This window comes from Micropterus dolomieu, linkage group LG13, assembly GCF_021292245.1.
Source record: "Micropterus dolomieu isolate WLL.071019.BEF.003 ecotype Adirondacks linkage group LG13, ASM2129224v1, whole genome shotgun sequence".
NCBI lineage: Eukaryota > Metazoa > Chordata > Actinopteri > Centrarchiformes > Centrarchidae > Micropterus > Micropterus dolomieu.
Window position 1 is genome coordinate 6,748,564 of NC_060162.1, and position 14,098 is coordinate 6,762,661.

The 14,098-nt window shown below is 38.6% G+C and overlaps 1 protein-coding gene across 3 annotated transcripts in view; it reads left to right on the forward strand.

Moving 5' to 3' along the window:
* The first annotated feature begins 5 nt into the window (after nt 1–5).
* Nucleotides 6–14,098, forward strand: part of fcho2 (FCH and mu domain containing endocytic adaptor 2) — a 41,949-nt gene continuing 27,856 nt past the window's right edge. Inside the window, exons 1-4 of one of the 3 annotated variants that reach the window (XM_046066629.1) lie at nt 6–298; nt 8,542–8,633; nt 13,023–13,097; nt 13,186–13,345. In XM_046066629.1, coding sequence (XP_045922585.1) covers nt 266–298; nt 8,542–8,633; nt 13,023–13,097; nt 13,186–13,345 — 360 coding nt within the window. In that variant the 5' untranslated portion in view covers nt 6–265. The remainder of the gene's footprint in view (nt 299–8,541; nt 8,634–13,022; nt 13,098–13,185; nt 13,346–14,098) is intronic. The other 2 variants (XM_046066626.1, XM_046066627.1) reach the window with 2 other exon arrangements.

The window sequence follows — 14,098 nt, forward strand, 5'->3', positions numbered from 1 at the left end:
TGTTTTTATCATTATCCGCCATTGGCAGCGCTGTTTCATCTTTCAAAAGTCCGAATATCTACGGGAAGAAACCACAGGGGAGAGAGAGATTCAGCACAGCCGAGTGGAGGTGGAGTCAGTAGGTGGGGAGGGAGAAGAAAGGGGAGAGTAGGAAAACGGGGAAAGGCAGATACAACAGAAACGGGGGGAGGACGGCGAATGATTTACGCTTTAAAAGTTGTGCTACAACAAATTTAAGAGTTGCGGCGAAGAGGAATAAAACAAGATGATAACGCCCTACTTCCTAGAGAATTTCTGGGTAGGTAGTGTTTTTTTTATTCACGGTGTTTACGCCGGTGCGATTCCTTAATATTCTTGCTGTGTTCCCTCCCTATCATGTCAGCCAGAAATTAAGTAGTATTGACGTTTCAGAGATAGTCGTGTTGTTCACAGGTTTGCTGCCGCTGGAGCGGCGGGGTCCGGTGCCGCCAGACTTACTGGTCAGCAGCAACCCGGCCATCATTAATTGTCCTCGGCGATTATTATTTTGCCACCCCGGGGTTTGGGCCTCCGTAAACCCATCTAACTTGAAATCTCAAAGAATCCACCCCTGCTCCCGCTAATTGGCCCTCTCAGGCTTGCTTGGAATGTTTATGGTCAGTTCCCTGAATGCTATTGGACGCTTCGGCTGTCAGTCCCAGCACTTGGCCGTACACGTCATTTTCTTCCGTCACGAAGTTTCAGTGAGAGGCCAGATGTTTAGTAAGTTAGAGAACACCTTTAAAAACACGAAATCACCCTCATACTACATTGGACATAGCTTATATTTTATTTAGCCAGTGCAGTAGTGAGTGTATTATTCTAACACTGCGAACACTGTCTCTTTCTGACGAAAGGTCATTTCTCTCCCGATTTGACGTGGCTATGTTATAGCAGATTGAAAAGTAAAAGCCTGTCTTTATTACTCATCTCAATGTCCTCTTCTGGCTTAACCGACCTGCCTGTCTTTCACCGATTTTCCATTCTTTTATTGCTAGTTCCATAGCACTAAAGTCATAAAGACAGAGTTATAAAAACTGAAAACTCAGGCCATAACTTCATTGGGGCTGACGTTACTACTCTATGCTAAGCCAGTGTATAGCACTATTGTCATTGCTGCAAGTATGGGTCATGTTTTAGATGTTTTGTCTTGTATTGAGTCATCTTAACTGTTACAAACTCTGTGGTCTCTTATGTTGACTGACCCTTTTCCTTTGAGACCAAGGGGATTTGCACAGTAGCCATAGGTAAATGGGATGACTGAATATAGGATGTGTGTGTGTGTGTGTGTGTGTGTGTGTGTGTGTGTGTGTGTGTTTGTGTGTGTGTGCATTGCTCTGTTATTTTGCAATCAGCCGTTGTAAAAGTTCTTGGAAATAGAGTGCTTAGATTAGAGTTCATGCAAAAACACGCTGGTATATTGAAACAGAGGTTTATGTGTGTCTAGTTTGTAGGCTGTTACAGGATTGCAGACTTGTTAAAGCACTCTGTAACTTGTTTTTGAAAAGTGCTCTACAAATAAAGATTATTATTATTATTATTGCCGTGTATTTGTCAACCAGGACCTCTGCTAGAAATTACCTCCATTCGTATTGTATCCCTGCCTTCCCCAAGGTGGGAAATGCCGCTTAGTTCCAGGTGTTGAATGCTATTAGGAATCTCTGACAAAGCTGGTTAAACTAACTTAGTTACTGAGCTTGCATACTTACTTACATCAAGCTAAGGGTTTGAAATTAATTAAGTAACAAAGAAAGTACAGTACTGTCAACCTCTAAAGCCTTTTTCTAAAGGAGACTTTATCATTAACTAAATGGAAAAGAGCCGAGACACTCCTGATTCTTCAATCTGCCCTTTGTGCCCTGCTGTGTGTTTAACATGCAGGACACACACACAGACACTTGGCATTAGGAGATGCATCCATTTCCCTTTGACTTGACTACAAATCATCACCACAAGCAGACACACACACGCACACACATTAGGCTCTCCAGAGTTGACTACTGCTAAGTTTTCTGATGAGTCTCACTTTTGCACAGTGTGCAGGTATACACCTATCTCCTTCATTTCTCTCATTCTTTTCCTTGTATGTAATCGAAGCTTGAATCTCTGATGCAGACAAAATCTCTCCTCAGCTGAATAAACAAGTTCTTTAGGAATTAGGAACCAGACATGGTACCGCCATGTCGCTTCGCTGTCAAAGCTGCAGCACTGGATTGGTCACTGGGTGCAACATTTCCGCTCAATAGATTTATTTGTAGCTCTCAAATGACCATTTCCCTTTTTTTCTGTGTGTGAAATGTGCATGAGTTAGTAAGTTCTGTCTTCTGTTGATGAAAGTTTGAATGTGTGACTGTCCCCACATGGGCTTAGATGTCTCAGGCGGTGGATTAGTATGTCATGTTAACAAAGGTAGCAGGTAGTTGGCCTAACGCTCTAGTTTTAGCCCTACATTTATGATAAGCTTATGTTTAATGTGGAGTGTGTTGTGTGTGATGGGAAAATGTGATGGCAGTGTGATACGCAAACCGTGATACAGCCAACAGCCCCGGGATCCAACAGAACTGTGATGGCCTTCTTCTCCATGGTGTCTAAATTGTGTGTGTGTGTGTGTGTGTGTGTGGCCTGTGCGCAAGTTTCACAGTCACACTTGCACAAGTTATGGTCAGACATGCAAGGTGCACAAGTTATGGTCAGACATGCAACAAGTCATGAGAATCAGGGAAATTTCTGTAATTTTCCCCCATGGTGAAAGGGTATTGGTCAACATTGCCTTTTTGTTTTGCTTGAAACCGAAATCCTGGCTCACGATGGTTGTGTCCCAGTTCTCATAAAGTCCTACATGTAAGGTGGCTTTAGAGCTGTTGTGATAAACTAACCTGTCCTGGCATTTATCCAGTAGCCATGCAGTTTATGTCACATCCCTATCCATAAGTAGTGCTTCTCCTAGATTTATATTTGTACCACAAACAAACCCCAGCCTTTGTGTGCTTACCACGTACTACATACAGTATGTTGCATGTGTGTTGCTTTCGGTCAGTTTGGTGCACGCTCCCGGACCTCTCTGGTCACATGACAGAGGACAAACACTCTGATGTCATCCTGCTGTCTACTGGCTCTGTGCTCAAGGCTCTGGGGTCTAGAGGCTACACAGCCATCATTTACAGTCCGTCTGGAGAGAGGGAGTCTTGTTTAGCTATTCCTAAATTCCTCAGTGAGAATGTGCAGACACACTTCTTTCCACTGCTTTTACCTGAACATACATTCAGAACCTGAAAAGGAATAACGTCAGCTGGGATGCTCTTGATTTTTCCTTCCCCTTTACTCAGTTGCTAGTGGAAATTATATGCCTAAGACTTCCTAAAGTACACTTAGGCTACTTATGATACTTTTTGTACTATTATGTGATGAATGCACATACTATACTACAGCAGTGCCTTTAACGGCCATGGCAAAGTTGTTTTTCATTCTCCTTACAAGTTAAGAGAAATAGGCTTGTTTTTAAAGTAGTTCCACTTTGCACTTTTAACTGGGAAAAACTGGGACACTGCAGGAAGAGCAGCAGAGGAAGGATCCCTCTCCCAGGTCAAATAGATGTATGTGTTCAGAATAGACCAACAACAACAACAACAATGTTACAGTATACAAATTATGATGAAAAATTACATAATTTCTTAGATACATGCTGTGTAACAGAGCTAAAGTATGTAGGTTACTTGGCAATCAGTGTTGTTTACTGAAATAATATCTTAAAATCTGCCTATTTTATTGACCAAATCCTTGATTGACAAATCGAAAATAATGAAAATACTCATTAGTTGCAGCCCTAGATGCAGACAACCTTGTGAATAAAACAATGTCAGCAACATCAGCTTAATGAAATAAGTGGAAATTTTGAGAGACTTTCAAGCTTGGATTCAGATTCCTTTATTCAGTCATTGCAATACAGTGTATAATGAAATTAAGTGCAATTACGATGGTGCGTTCCCACATAATAAAACAAACATGACAAAGAAAATATAAATATATAAAGTTTGAGCTAAAGAAAAATTAAGTTTCTTAATAAATATATATATATATATATATATGTGTGTAAATTACTACGTCTGTAAAAACAGTAGATATGAAACAATACAGTAGAATAACATATTTTTAGCAGCTGAGAAATTGCTCTCCAGAATATTGCACATTTACTGAATTTCAGTGGCCCTATGTACAGGTAGTGCAGTTGAGAATATACAAGGTACAATTAAAATGTAAACATCTGTGCAGTGTTCTATGAATGTAACTGTAAGTATTATAGTGTTGATAGCCACACACTTACCCAAAAGTTAGTTAGAAGAACAAGGCAGTATAATATTGAGAGATAACCAGGGTTCTTTTCGTGTCATGGGTTGTATTGCTGCTTGTCAGACAATAAACACTAGATTCCCTACACACAGGATATTGAAACTGGTATTGCAGTTTAACAGAAAGAAAGTGCATTCCTGCCCTCTTCTGCCCGGCAGATGTGAGATGATAAACTGCACCACACTGGTTTTGTTTATCTGTCCTTGAAGGTGGTATTTCAGATTAAGGGTGTCAGCCGTGTAACCGTTTCTTTTTGTGTTGATATTACTCTGTAATCACGATGTTACTGTTGTGTGTGAAAACACAATCCAGTGTGTATTTAAGAAGTCTGTGGTGTGTCTTCTGAGCGTGGCTTCGTGGTACCAAGACTTGAACAAAGCCATTTGATTATACCACTGGCTGCATCTCATACTTTTGTTTTTAAAATATCGTATTGTCTTTTGAATCTTTATGCTGATGAGAAGGCAGGGCAATATATCATTATAACTATGTCATGATATGAAACTAGATAGAGTGTCCTTTGGTATTTCGGTTGTTTTAATGTTGCGTGTTGTAGTCTTAAATTTGTATTTGTTTTTACTGAAAGACAAAACATTAACATGGCAAATAGGCCATACAATTTCCTTGTTTTTGGCCCAAGTAGCTTCAAAATCTTCAAATTGCTTGTTTTGTGTGACCAGCAGTCTGAAACCCACAGATATTATGGTTTAATATCATATAATACAAACAAAAGCTGCAAATTTTCACATTTGAGAAGCTAGAACAAGGGGCTGTTTGGTATTTTTGCTGGAAGAATTACTTTAGTAATTAATCGATTATCAAAGTAGTTCCTGATTAATTTTTTTGCCCATCGATTAATTCACTAACTTCAAGTAGTGTGTTTTTGTGTGGTCTTAGAGGCTGATTTACAGTGAAGTGTCTTAATTTTATCAGACACCATATAGCCCACAAGTTTAGATCCAACTCTCCAGTAGTCATACAAAAAATAATTATCTGTTAATATTGCCCACAGAAGTGAACATGAATGATTAGAAAGGAAAGGGTTAAAATGTCTTCAGGAAAGAGGTGGCAGAATCGAGAGGCAAACGTTAAGCTTTTGTTGACATAATAATTAGCCTATAACTTCCATGAATCCTCAGGAGGTCTACGTCAGTGTTCAAGGAGACAGGTAAGTGGTGTTGCTGCTTTTTCCACTCAAGCTCGCCTTCCCCGTGGTTATGATCGAAATCACTCTTCCCAGCAAAAGCATTAGTGCACATTCAACCGTGACATAAAAAGTCTAGCTGCTGGACTATTATCTACTTTTCTTTTTGTCCGCCTAAAGCATACAAAGAGGGTGGGTCTCCTGCAGTCTGTGCAGTGCAGACGTAGCGTAGTGTGTCACAGCCAGGATTTTAAGTTCATGTTGGGATCTGTTTCTGTCAGTGATAATGTTGGCACAGACTGAATGTTGGACAGCTGACACTGTTAATTTTTTGCATCAGCGTTTTGGGAACTGTCTCAGCTTCAAACTGTGCTATGGCTCAAACAAAAGGTGATTGACGTGTGCAAACCTCTCAGCATGGTATTCTCCCTTTGGGGTGGGACAGAGGTTTAAAAACTTCTCCATCAAAATCCAAGCATAATGAGTACTTCTGAATTTCACAATGTGTGGTTGGAATATTAAACACCCAGTACGAGGGCTTTCATCAATGAGTGTCCAGACGAAGACATTGAGAAACTGGGTGGCTCCCTGGTATTACTTCTCCCTGCAGCTGCATGTGTAGATGTAGCTGTAGAGCCCTAAAATAGCTTGAAAACTAAACAGAGATTTGTAGTTAAATTATAAATCTCAGATTTTTCAGGTTTGTTCAAGGTTGTTAGCTGCTCCTTTTTGTAGGATTATTTTGTTCAGAATCTATCCCAGGATTTTAACCTGCTGAAATGTCCAAAACGCCCTGAGCTGCTTCCTGTGTTTGTTTTTTCTTTTTTCGTTTGTATTCATCATTGATATTACATTCCACATGAGTAGAGTTGCTGCACAGAATAGACTCTCTTCCTGTTGCTGCTCCGCTCTGTTGGAGCTGTATGTTTTCACTCACTTTTGTTACTTCCCTGTTTTGTCAACTGATTGGCCAATTGTCAGTGTGTCCCTCACATCGTGTTTCTTACATTTTAAGCAGTATAGTGTAAGTGTTGTGTAAGGTTAGTGTTATCGTCAGTTTCTCACGCTTCATCACATTAAATGTGTACAGTAGTTTGCTTGTCATGCTGTTTGCTAAAGGCAGGGTAACTGCTAAACTTGTACTTTTTTTTTTACACATATCTTGTTACAACAGGAAGCACATCTCAGTGGTCTGCTCACTGGGGTTAAAAGTAGGCCAGCGAGCTGTAGCCTAGAGAAGGATGCTTTTCCTTTTAATGTCTATTTGCTCTGTAAATATAGTCCTATCAGAGCTCTGAGCTTCATTTTGACACAACCATCCTGACCTTTCATCTTTGTCAATGTGGAAAAACAAGGCTAAACCGATTTGTTAGAGCTGCACTGATATTGTAGCCTGTATACCAAACTGCTGACAGAGGACGGCTCCAGGAACAAGGAAATAATCTGTGACAGTCTCGGATTGAGGGGAATCAAAGTTGGCCCCCAGATTTAGACAAGAATGAGGAAGATCTGCAGTGAACAGAGGGGGTATTAAATTAACTTCAGTCTATATTTCAGTCATCATTTGACACTTTTGAGAGAGCTAGTACTTCAGTCCTCTAGATTATATTTTATCAGTTTGCTTACAAGACGTCACAGTTAATCTATCACAATCATTATTTCAGTGGTTATTATTGTAATCTGTTGGATAGTAGTTCAGTCTTGTGACCGTCTATGGTATCTGTTATCTCAGATAATCAGTGTTTTAAAAAATGGGCACTTCTTAGCTTTAAGCCATGATGTATGTTTCCTCTCTCACTGAATAATGGAGGCCGATGAGGAAGTTCTTCTTCTCTTCTCAAGTGACAACAAGGCTAAAATCTGATAGTGTATCAGCTGAAAGCACATAACATTAAAACAAATCTTAACACATATCCCTGAGATTTATTTTGTTTGTTTTTCTTCTTAGTTATGATCAAGTTACATGCTGACCTGGAAATATACAGATACAAAATCCACTTGTCATTACTTTCTGGTGTGCAAACTATGTAATGGTGACACTCTTTCTAAATGACCTCAGCACCCACAAAACACAACGTTAGAGGTCTGAAATGTTAATATGAGATGTGTAAAAATATATTTGGTTCATTCTGAAACTATGGTTGAGCAAATTAGACTGTGGTGGGCCGCCATGGTCTCGTTAATTAATGGGAAACATTGTAGTATTTAAAATAATCTAATATCGACTTATGGACCTGGCTAATTGATCAGCCAAGCTCTAATACAGGAGGTAGCTTAGTTTTAAAGGAGTTCCACTAAGCAAACTTTTGTATAACTGGATTTATTGTTATATTTTCCTTTGAATTCATTGAGATTGTTTTGCTTGCCATAGCTCGCAATTCAATTTGTTTTATTCTTTCTTATTTATTTTTCTGTGTATCCTGTTTACTATGTTAACAGTCATTGAGTATTTAAATAAGCAGCACAAAAATCATCATCATCATCATCATCATCATCATCATCATCATCATCATCATCATCATCATTATTATTGTTATTATTATTATTATCAGTAGTAGTAGTAGGGTGTCACTATATCTGTACTATAAGGGTATGGTAATTTATGATTATCAAACATTTTCTTAAATGTAAACCCAACATTTTTCATTCATATTAATTATTCAGAGGTACCTTTGCATTTTTAAAGCATCTGTATAACTGGACACCGTTACCTAGTGGCATGGTTACGGCAACACAGACAGTTCTTCTGGCTATCTCTTATATTTTTTGCTCAAGCCTTAGACCTTTCTACCACCGTTTTAAATTCTTTGTAACATCCATTACTCTCAAACATGGCAAAGATGAGTATGGTTGACCAAAGGCTGCTGCAAATGCACCTGGAAACTATGCAGACAGTTAGAAGGCTGCTTTTAGAAAAAGCCCTCACGGTAATATCCTATCAATGACTGAGGTATTGTTGTTGGTTGTTAGGCTTGGTGCTCGTTCTGGTGACTGATCTATCTGCATTCTTTTTTTGTCTTTATGGAATGCAGGGCGAAAAAAATAATGGCTTTGATGTGCTCTACCATAACATGAAGCATGGCCAAATTTCCTCCAAGGAGCTGACAGACTTCATCAGGGAAAGGTAAGCCACTCTAGACTGATACACTTCAGTTTAGGGCTGAACAATTTATCGAAATCTTATTGAAATCGCAGTATGGCCTACTGCAATTTTCAAATCACATGATGTGAAATATTTGTTAAAGGCAAAATGTATGTCAAAATACTATTTTAAATGAAATATTGTGTTGCTGCAGAGATGTCCTGGCGTACACATCATATTCTACAGACTTAAGAAAACATCTTTGTGTGGTACAGATCTTTGCAAAGTCGCACCCTAATCATTTAAATATGTTTTTCAATGAAAATGGGAATAATCATGTTAAAATGATCATTCCCTCCAATATCATTTCGTTACTATTTCAGTCAAAATAATCACAATTCGATTTTTTTTTAATTGTTCAGTGCTACATCAGTTAGTATATTTCCAAGTCAGCACCTGCAGTAACATTTCCTTGTTTTGTGCTTGTATCAATACCCAAATGCCCAGCAAAACTTCTCAGAATCCCAGAAACGTCTTAAAATGTCTTGTTTTGTCTGACCAAAAGTCCAAAACCCAAAGATGTTCAGTTCACTATGACAAAAAAGCAATAAATCACCACATTTATGAAACTGAATCTACAGCATTTTTGCAAAACTATTGCTTGGAAAAATAGTGAAATAATTATCATTTTTGTGTATTAACTAGTGAAATTAATTAGCTAATTTAGTTTGCTGGTATGCTGGTTTGCTGGTATAATTCAGCTCCAGTTCTACCATTATCAGTCTCTCTAATCGAGAGCCTCCATATTTATGAGGAGAATTAACCTGCACAGTAGGTTCAATATTGTGACTAAAGGAAGATGTAGATGAGTGTGAATGTTAAGCAAATGTAAAGCTGTGAAAGACGCTTAAACCTTATCCCACTTGTAACCTGGCGTTATGTTACCCACTTTTAGTGTCTGCAGCATATAATAGCTTCTTTTCAAATCCGTCCCACCTCCATAAAGATTAGCTTCACTCTGTCAGAGGTGTATGTTTATAGCCTGCCACATGATAAATGGTCTGCCACTGGAATTCAACAGTGGATTCCACTATCTACCTGACTTGCGGTAAATGCACTCAGTCACTCATACACTGGTGTAGTGTTTGATATGCTTGACAAACTGTGGTCATGACCATCCAAATGTTATTTTACATTAACATTATGGCAATATCATGAGGGAAATCAGCTTCTTGTCATTATGGAAGTTGTTAAGTTTTACTTTTAATTTATCAATCTTTAGCACATCTATAGTAATTCCTTTCACTCATGATGGAGATTTCAGATAGAGATGAATATAATGTTTACCATATGTGCTTTTATTGCTTAGGGGGATCGTAATTGTAATCACACTGTGCCACTTGACCTGTTGGTTTGGGTTTTCAGTTCACAGCCTTGGAGAGTGGTGTTTTTTCCCCTTCTGAAAAACTGCACTGAGGCTCCCTCTGGTGGAGAAAGAAGCTCTTTGCACTGTGTTAATATATTCCTACCATCTGTCGACAAGGGACCCAACTCCCAGAAGCCTTTTAAGCTAAAACAACATTAGCAATCTCCAAGAGGCATATACACATCCATTCCATCTCTTGTCAATGCTATGTTGCTTGTTAGCTACACTGAAAAATACCCGCGTACTACAGTTTCATTCCTAGTTCTTCTTTTATTCTAAGTGGACATGACTTTGTTGTTTTAACAAAATGACCTGAAGAAGACTAAATGTAATCTTAACCCAAGGTTCACACATTCGCTTTTTCTAGATCATTCAACTGCATCTCATCACAAATCCATAATACATACTAACTCTATAAAGTATGTACTACATACTTACTGTCAAAATGTTCAGTTAGTATACAAAACAACATATACTGCATAACATTTTATACCAACAGGAAATAATACAATACATGCAACGTCCAACTGTTAAACCACACAAAGAGACAGTAAAATGTTTTTCTTAAGATTTAATACTTATTTTGTTTGTCTTCCAAGATCTTTCTTGAGCTGTCACAGTTTATTTCAGTTTCAGCAATGGGCATGTCCATTTCTTTTTATCAACAGCCCACTAAAGAAATGCCTCTCATCTCGAAACCCTAAACACAAATTCATAACTTCTCACCCAATTCCCCAAACATACTATTTTGAGGTCAAAATGAAGCTCTCCACTCAAAACCTTTCAGTCTTGCTGAAAAACCAAACTTTGACCTCAGACACACAAGCCCTCAAAAACACACACAGTACAACACAGTCTTACACACTGGTGAGATAAATTCAAAACAATACTACAAAAACTAGTAATGTTAAAGTATATGTTAAAGTAATGTTGCTTGTGATTCTCTCCCTCAAAAACCTTTTCACACGATGAACACAAAAGAAAGAACAAATACTATAATAGTACAACACACTAAACGACAAATTATTCTGCCCCAGCGTCCTGTCGTTGGTCTGAGACCGGCCAACGATTCTTGTTCTCCACCTCCTGTACCACCTCCTCCTCCTCCCTCCTCCTGCATCGCCTCCTCCTACTCCTCATCTTCCTCCTATCCCATCTCTTCCTCCAACTCCTACTGTTACTCCTCCTTCACCTTTTACTCCTCTCCATACTACTCGTGCTCTTCCCCCTCTTGCTCCTCCTCCTCACTGGCGTCCTCTACCTCTTCCTTCAGATTTCTGTGGATCCATTGTTGCAAAACTGAATGAACTGACTCCGGCCCTTTTTATCTATCTATTGAAGCTTTTGATTGGTGTGTTATACATTTTGACTGTTTGTGTTTCCACCTGGGTAGTTGTGTGCTAATTGACCTCAACCTGTGCTGATTGAGTGAACAATATCGAATGTTAGTGTTTTCTCAATTACCACATGGTGTAGGCAATGAGAAATGAAGGGATTTAAGTGGAGAGTTTAGGGAAATGAGTGGACTTTTTGAAAAATGGAGTTATGGGTCTGAAATTTTAGTTCAAAAGCCTGTTTATAGTGTTGAAGCAACAGAGAAAAACTGTAAGATTTAATATTCTGATCAAACAGTTTTCTACGGTTAAAACATGGTCAACATTTTGATTTACAATGCTTTGACAGTCTTCTTCAGGTCACTACTTCTTTTAAAGAAGAAAATCTGTGGTCAAAAGACTTTTAGTCATGTCTACATTGAATAACAAAGGTAACAAAAAAATATCTTATCCCACAGATTTACAATCGAACTAAAAGCATCTCTGCCTTAAGTTACATTTGGGCAGGCCAGACCCGAACGGCATGTGGCAACCAACATAAAATACAGCCTCCAACAAACAAAGCATTAACCATAAACACTATATATATATATATATATATATATATATATATATATATATATATATATATATATATATATATATATATATATATATATATATATATATATATACACAGTAACTACGAACAATTTTTAAAGTAGTAGTAGAAGTGGTGTGAAGCGCTGTGTAGAATAATGACCTCTGTAAAATGTGCCTCTGTAGTGTGCAACACACAATTGGTTTTAAAAGTGTAAAACTTCCTTAATGGTTTTATTAAAAGGCAGACATTATTCCTAGAAATTTGGCAGTATTTACAATATGACAACGTATAAAAATAAACTGCTATTCTGAGCTCACACAAAGATGTGGAAGTGGGAATGTAGCCTGTCATGCAGTTTTAGCCAGTCTCATCCTCTGCGTTGTTGTTGTGCTGTGTGTGTGTGTGTGTGTGTGTGTGTGTGTGTGTGTGTGTGTGTGTGTTTGCTCGGTCCTCTATTGGATGTTTGTTTGTTTGTGTGTTTATGATGTATGTGTATTTGTGGGTCTCTGTGTGTGCATGTCTGTCCTGTTTCCCCCTGGCTGACCTCTTACTGCAGAGAGAGAGAGAGCGAGCGGCTGGCTAAATGAGACATGCATAATTCAGGCTTTCACTGTAACACTGCCGTTTTTTCTGTTGGGTTTCTTTGGGCTTTTTTTTTTTTACTCCTGTCACTTTGCTGCAGAATGAAGGAATAAAAAGGGAAATTGAGAGAAGCAGGGAATGCAAACACTAGCTTTCATACTGTATCAGATTCAACATGAGGTTTATGAACAAATCACAAGCCAAGCCACATTTATTTGCCCACACACAGTGCATGTGGTCAAACATTTGTGTTGCAAGTTCAAAGTCTGTGTTTTTGGCTCATATCTTCAATTGTTTAGAGACATGCCCTATTTGAGCCATACCCTAGTTTCAAATACTTTGGAAATACTTCCCATGCTCTACATAAAAATAGGTTTTAAAGGTAGATTTGTTATCTTGACATTATTGACATATGCTACTGTTAACTTGGGTCTGTTAAACGTTTGTTTGTAATCGTTTATAATGATTTAACAAGTAATCTCTGTGTGTGTTTTGCCCTGCCCCAGGAGTACTATTGAAGAGGCCTATGCCAGGTCTATGACCAAACTTGCAAAGTCAGCTGGCAACTTTTCTCAACTTGGGTGAGTGTAAACAGCTTTCCAGTTTTCTGAAGAAAAGACCAGTGTGAATTAACATAAGAAGGTCTTGCCCATGTTCTTGCCTCTGAAGTCTCGTCCTTTATCCCAGGACTTTTGCTCCAGTGTGGGATGTGTTCAAGAGCTCAACAGAGAAGCTGGCCACCTGTCACATGGAGCTAGTGAGGAAACTACAGGAACTGATAAAAGAAGTTCAGAAATATGTGGAAGAGCAGGCCAAAGCACACAAAAAGGTAAGGAGATGGAGAATTAGGGAACCTCTAGCTAGGGCTTGGTATCATGTGGCTTTTTTGATGCTACTGCTGAAATGGGGCAGAACTTAGTCTTCACTGAGGAAAATGTAACAGTTTGAATATAAACCCATTCCAGTATGAACTAGAAGTCAACTCTCCACAAGAAAAGCAGATTGTTTAATAGTTGATTCCATCTTGAGACAGCGTAGCGTGCAGTGTTATTCTATGAAGCATTTATTTACACCTCGCTCCTCCATCTCTCCTCCCTGCTGAGGCACACCATCAGCTCATATCTCATGCATGAAACCACAGAACACAAAGTAAAATAGGAACTTGGAATTAGCGGAGCTGTGTTTGTGCTTTTAGCATGACAAAAAGGCTGTCACAGTTTCCCTCCATCACATCTCCACACTCCCTGTTCCTCTCTGCTTTGTGTTTCTTGGCTAACTTGCACATAGAGCACATACTGTAGTTAAGCAGTGTGAATAATAAAATAAAATAAACACCCATCTTGGAGTAGGTGCTTGTGATTTGTACAGAATTTAGGATTTCACCAATTTTGTTTTCTTTTGCTCACTCCATTGCTGTTTACATTATAACATAACTGTGTCAAAGTGAGTAGCAAAAAGGGTTAAGTGATGATGATGAGTAAAAGAAATGACCAAGCTTACTGTGTGGCCACTGTAATTGCAAGTCATTATCCCATGATTATATTTCTTGTTTTGTGTTCAAGTATGTTGATGTGAAGAGCTA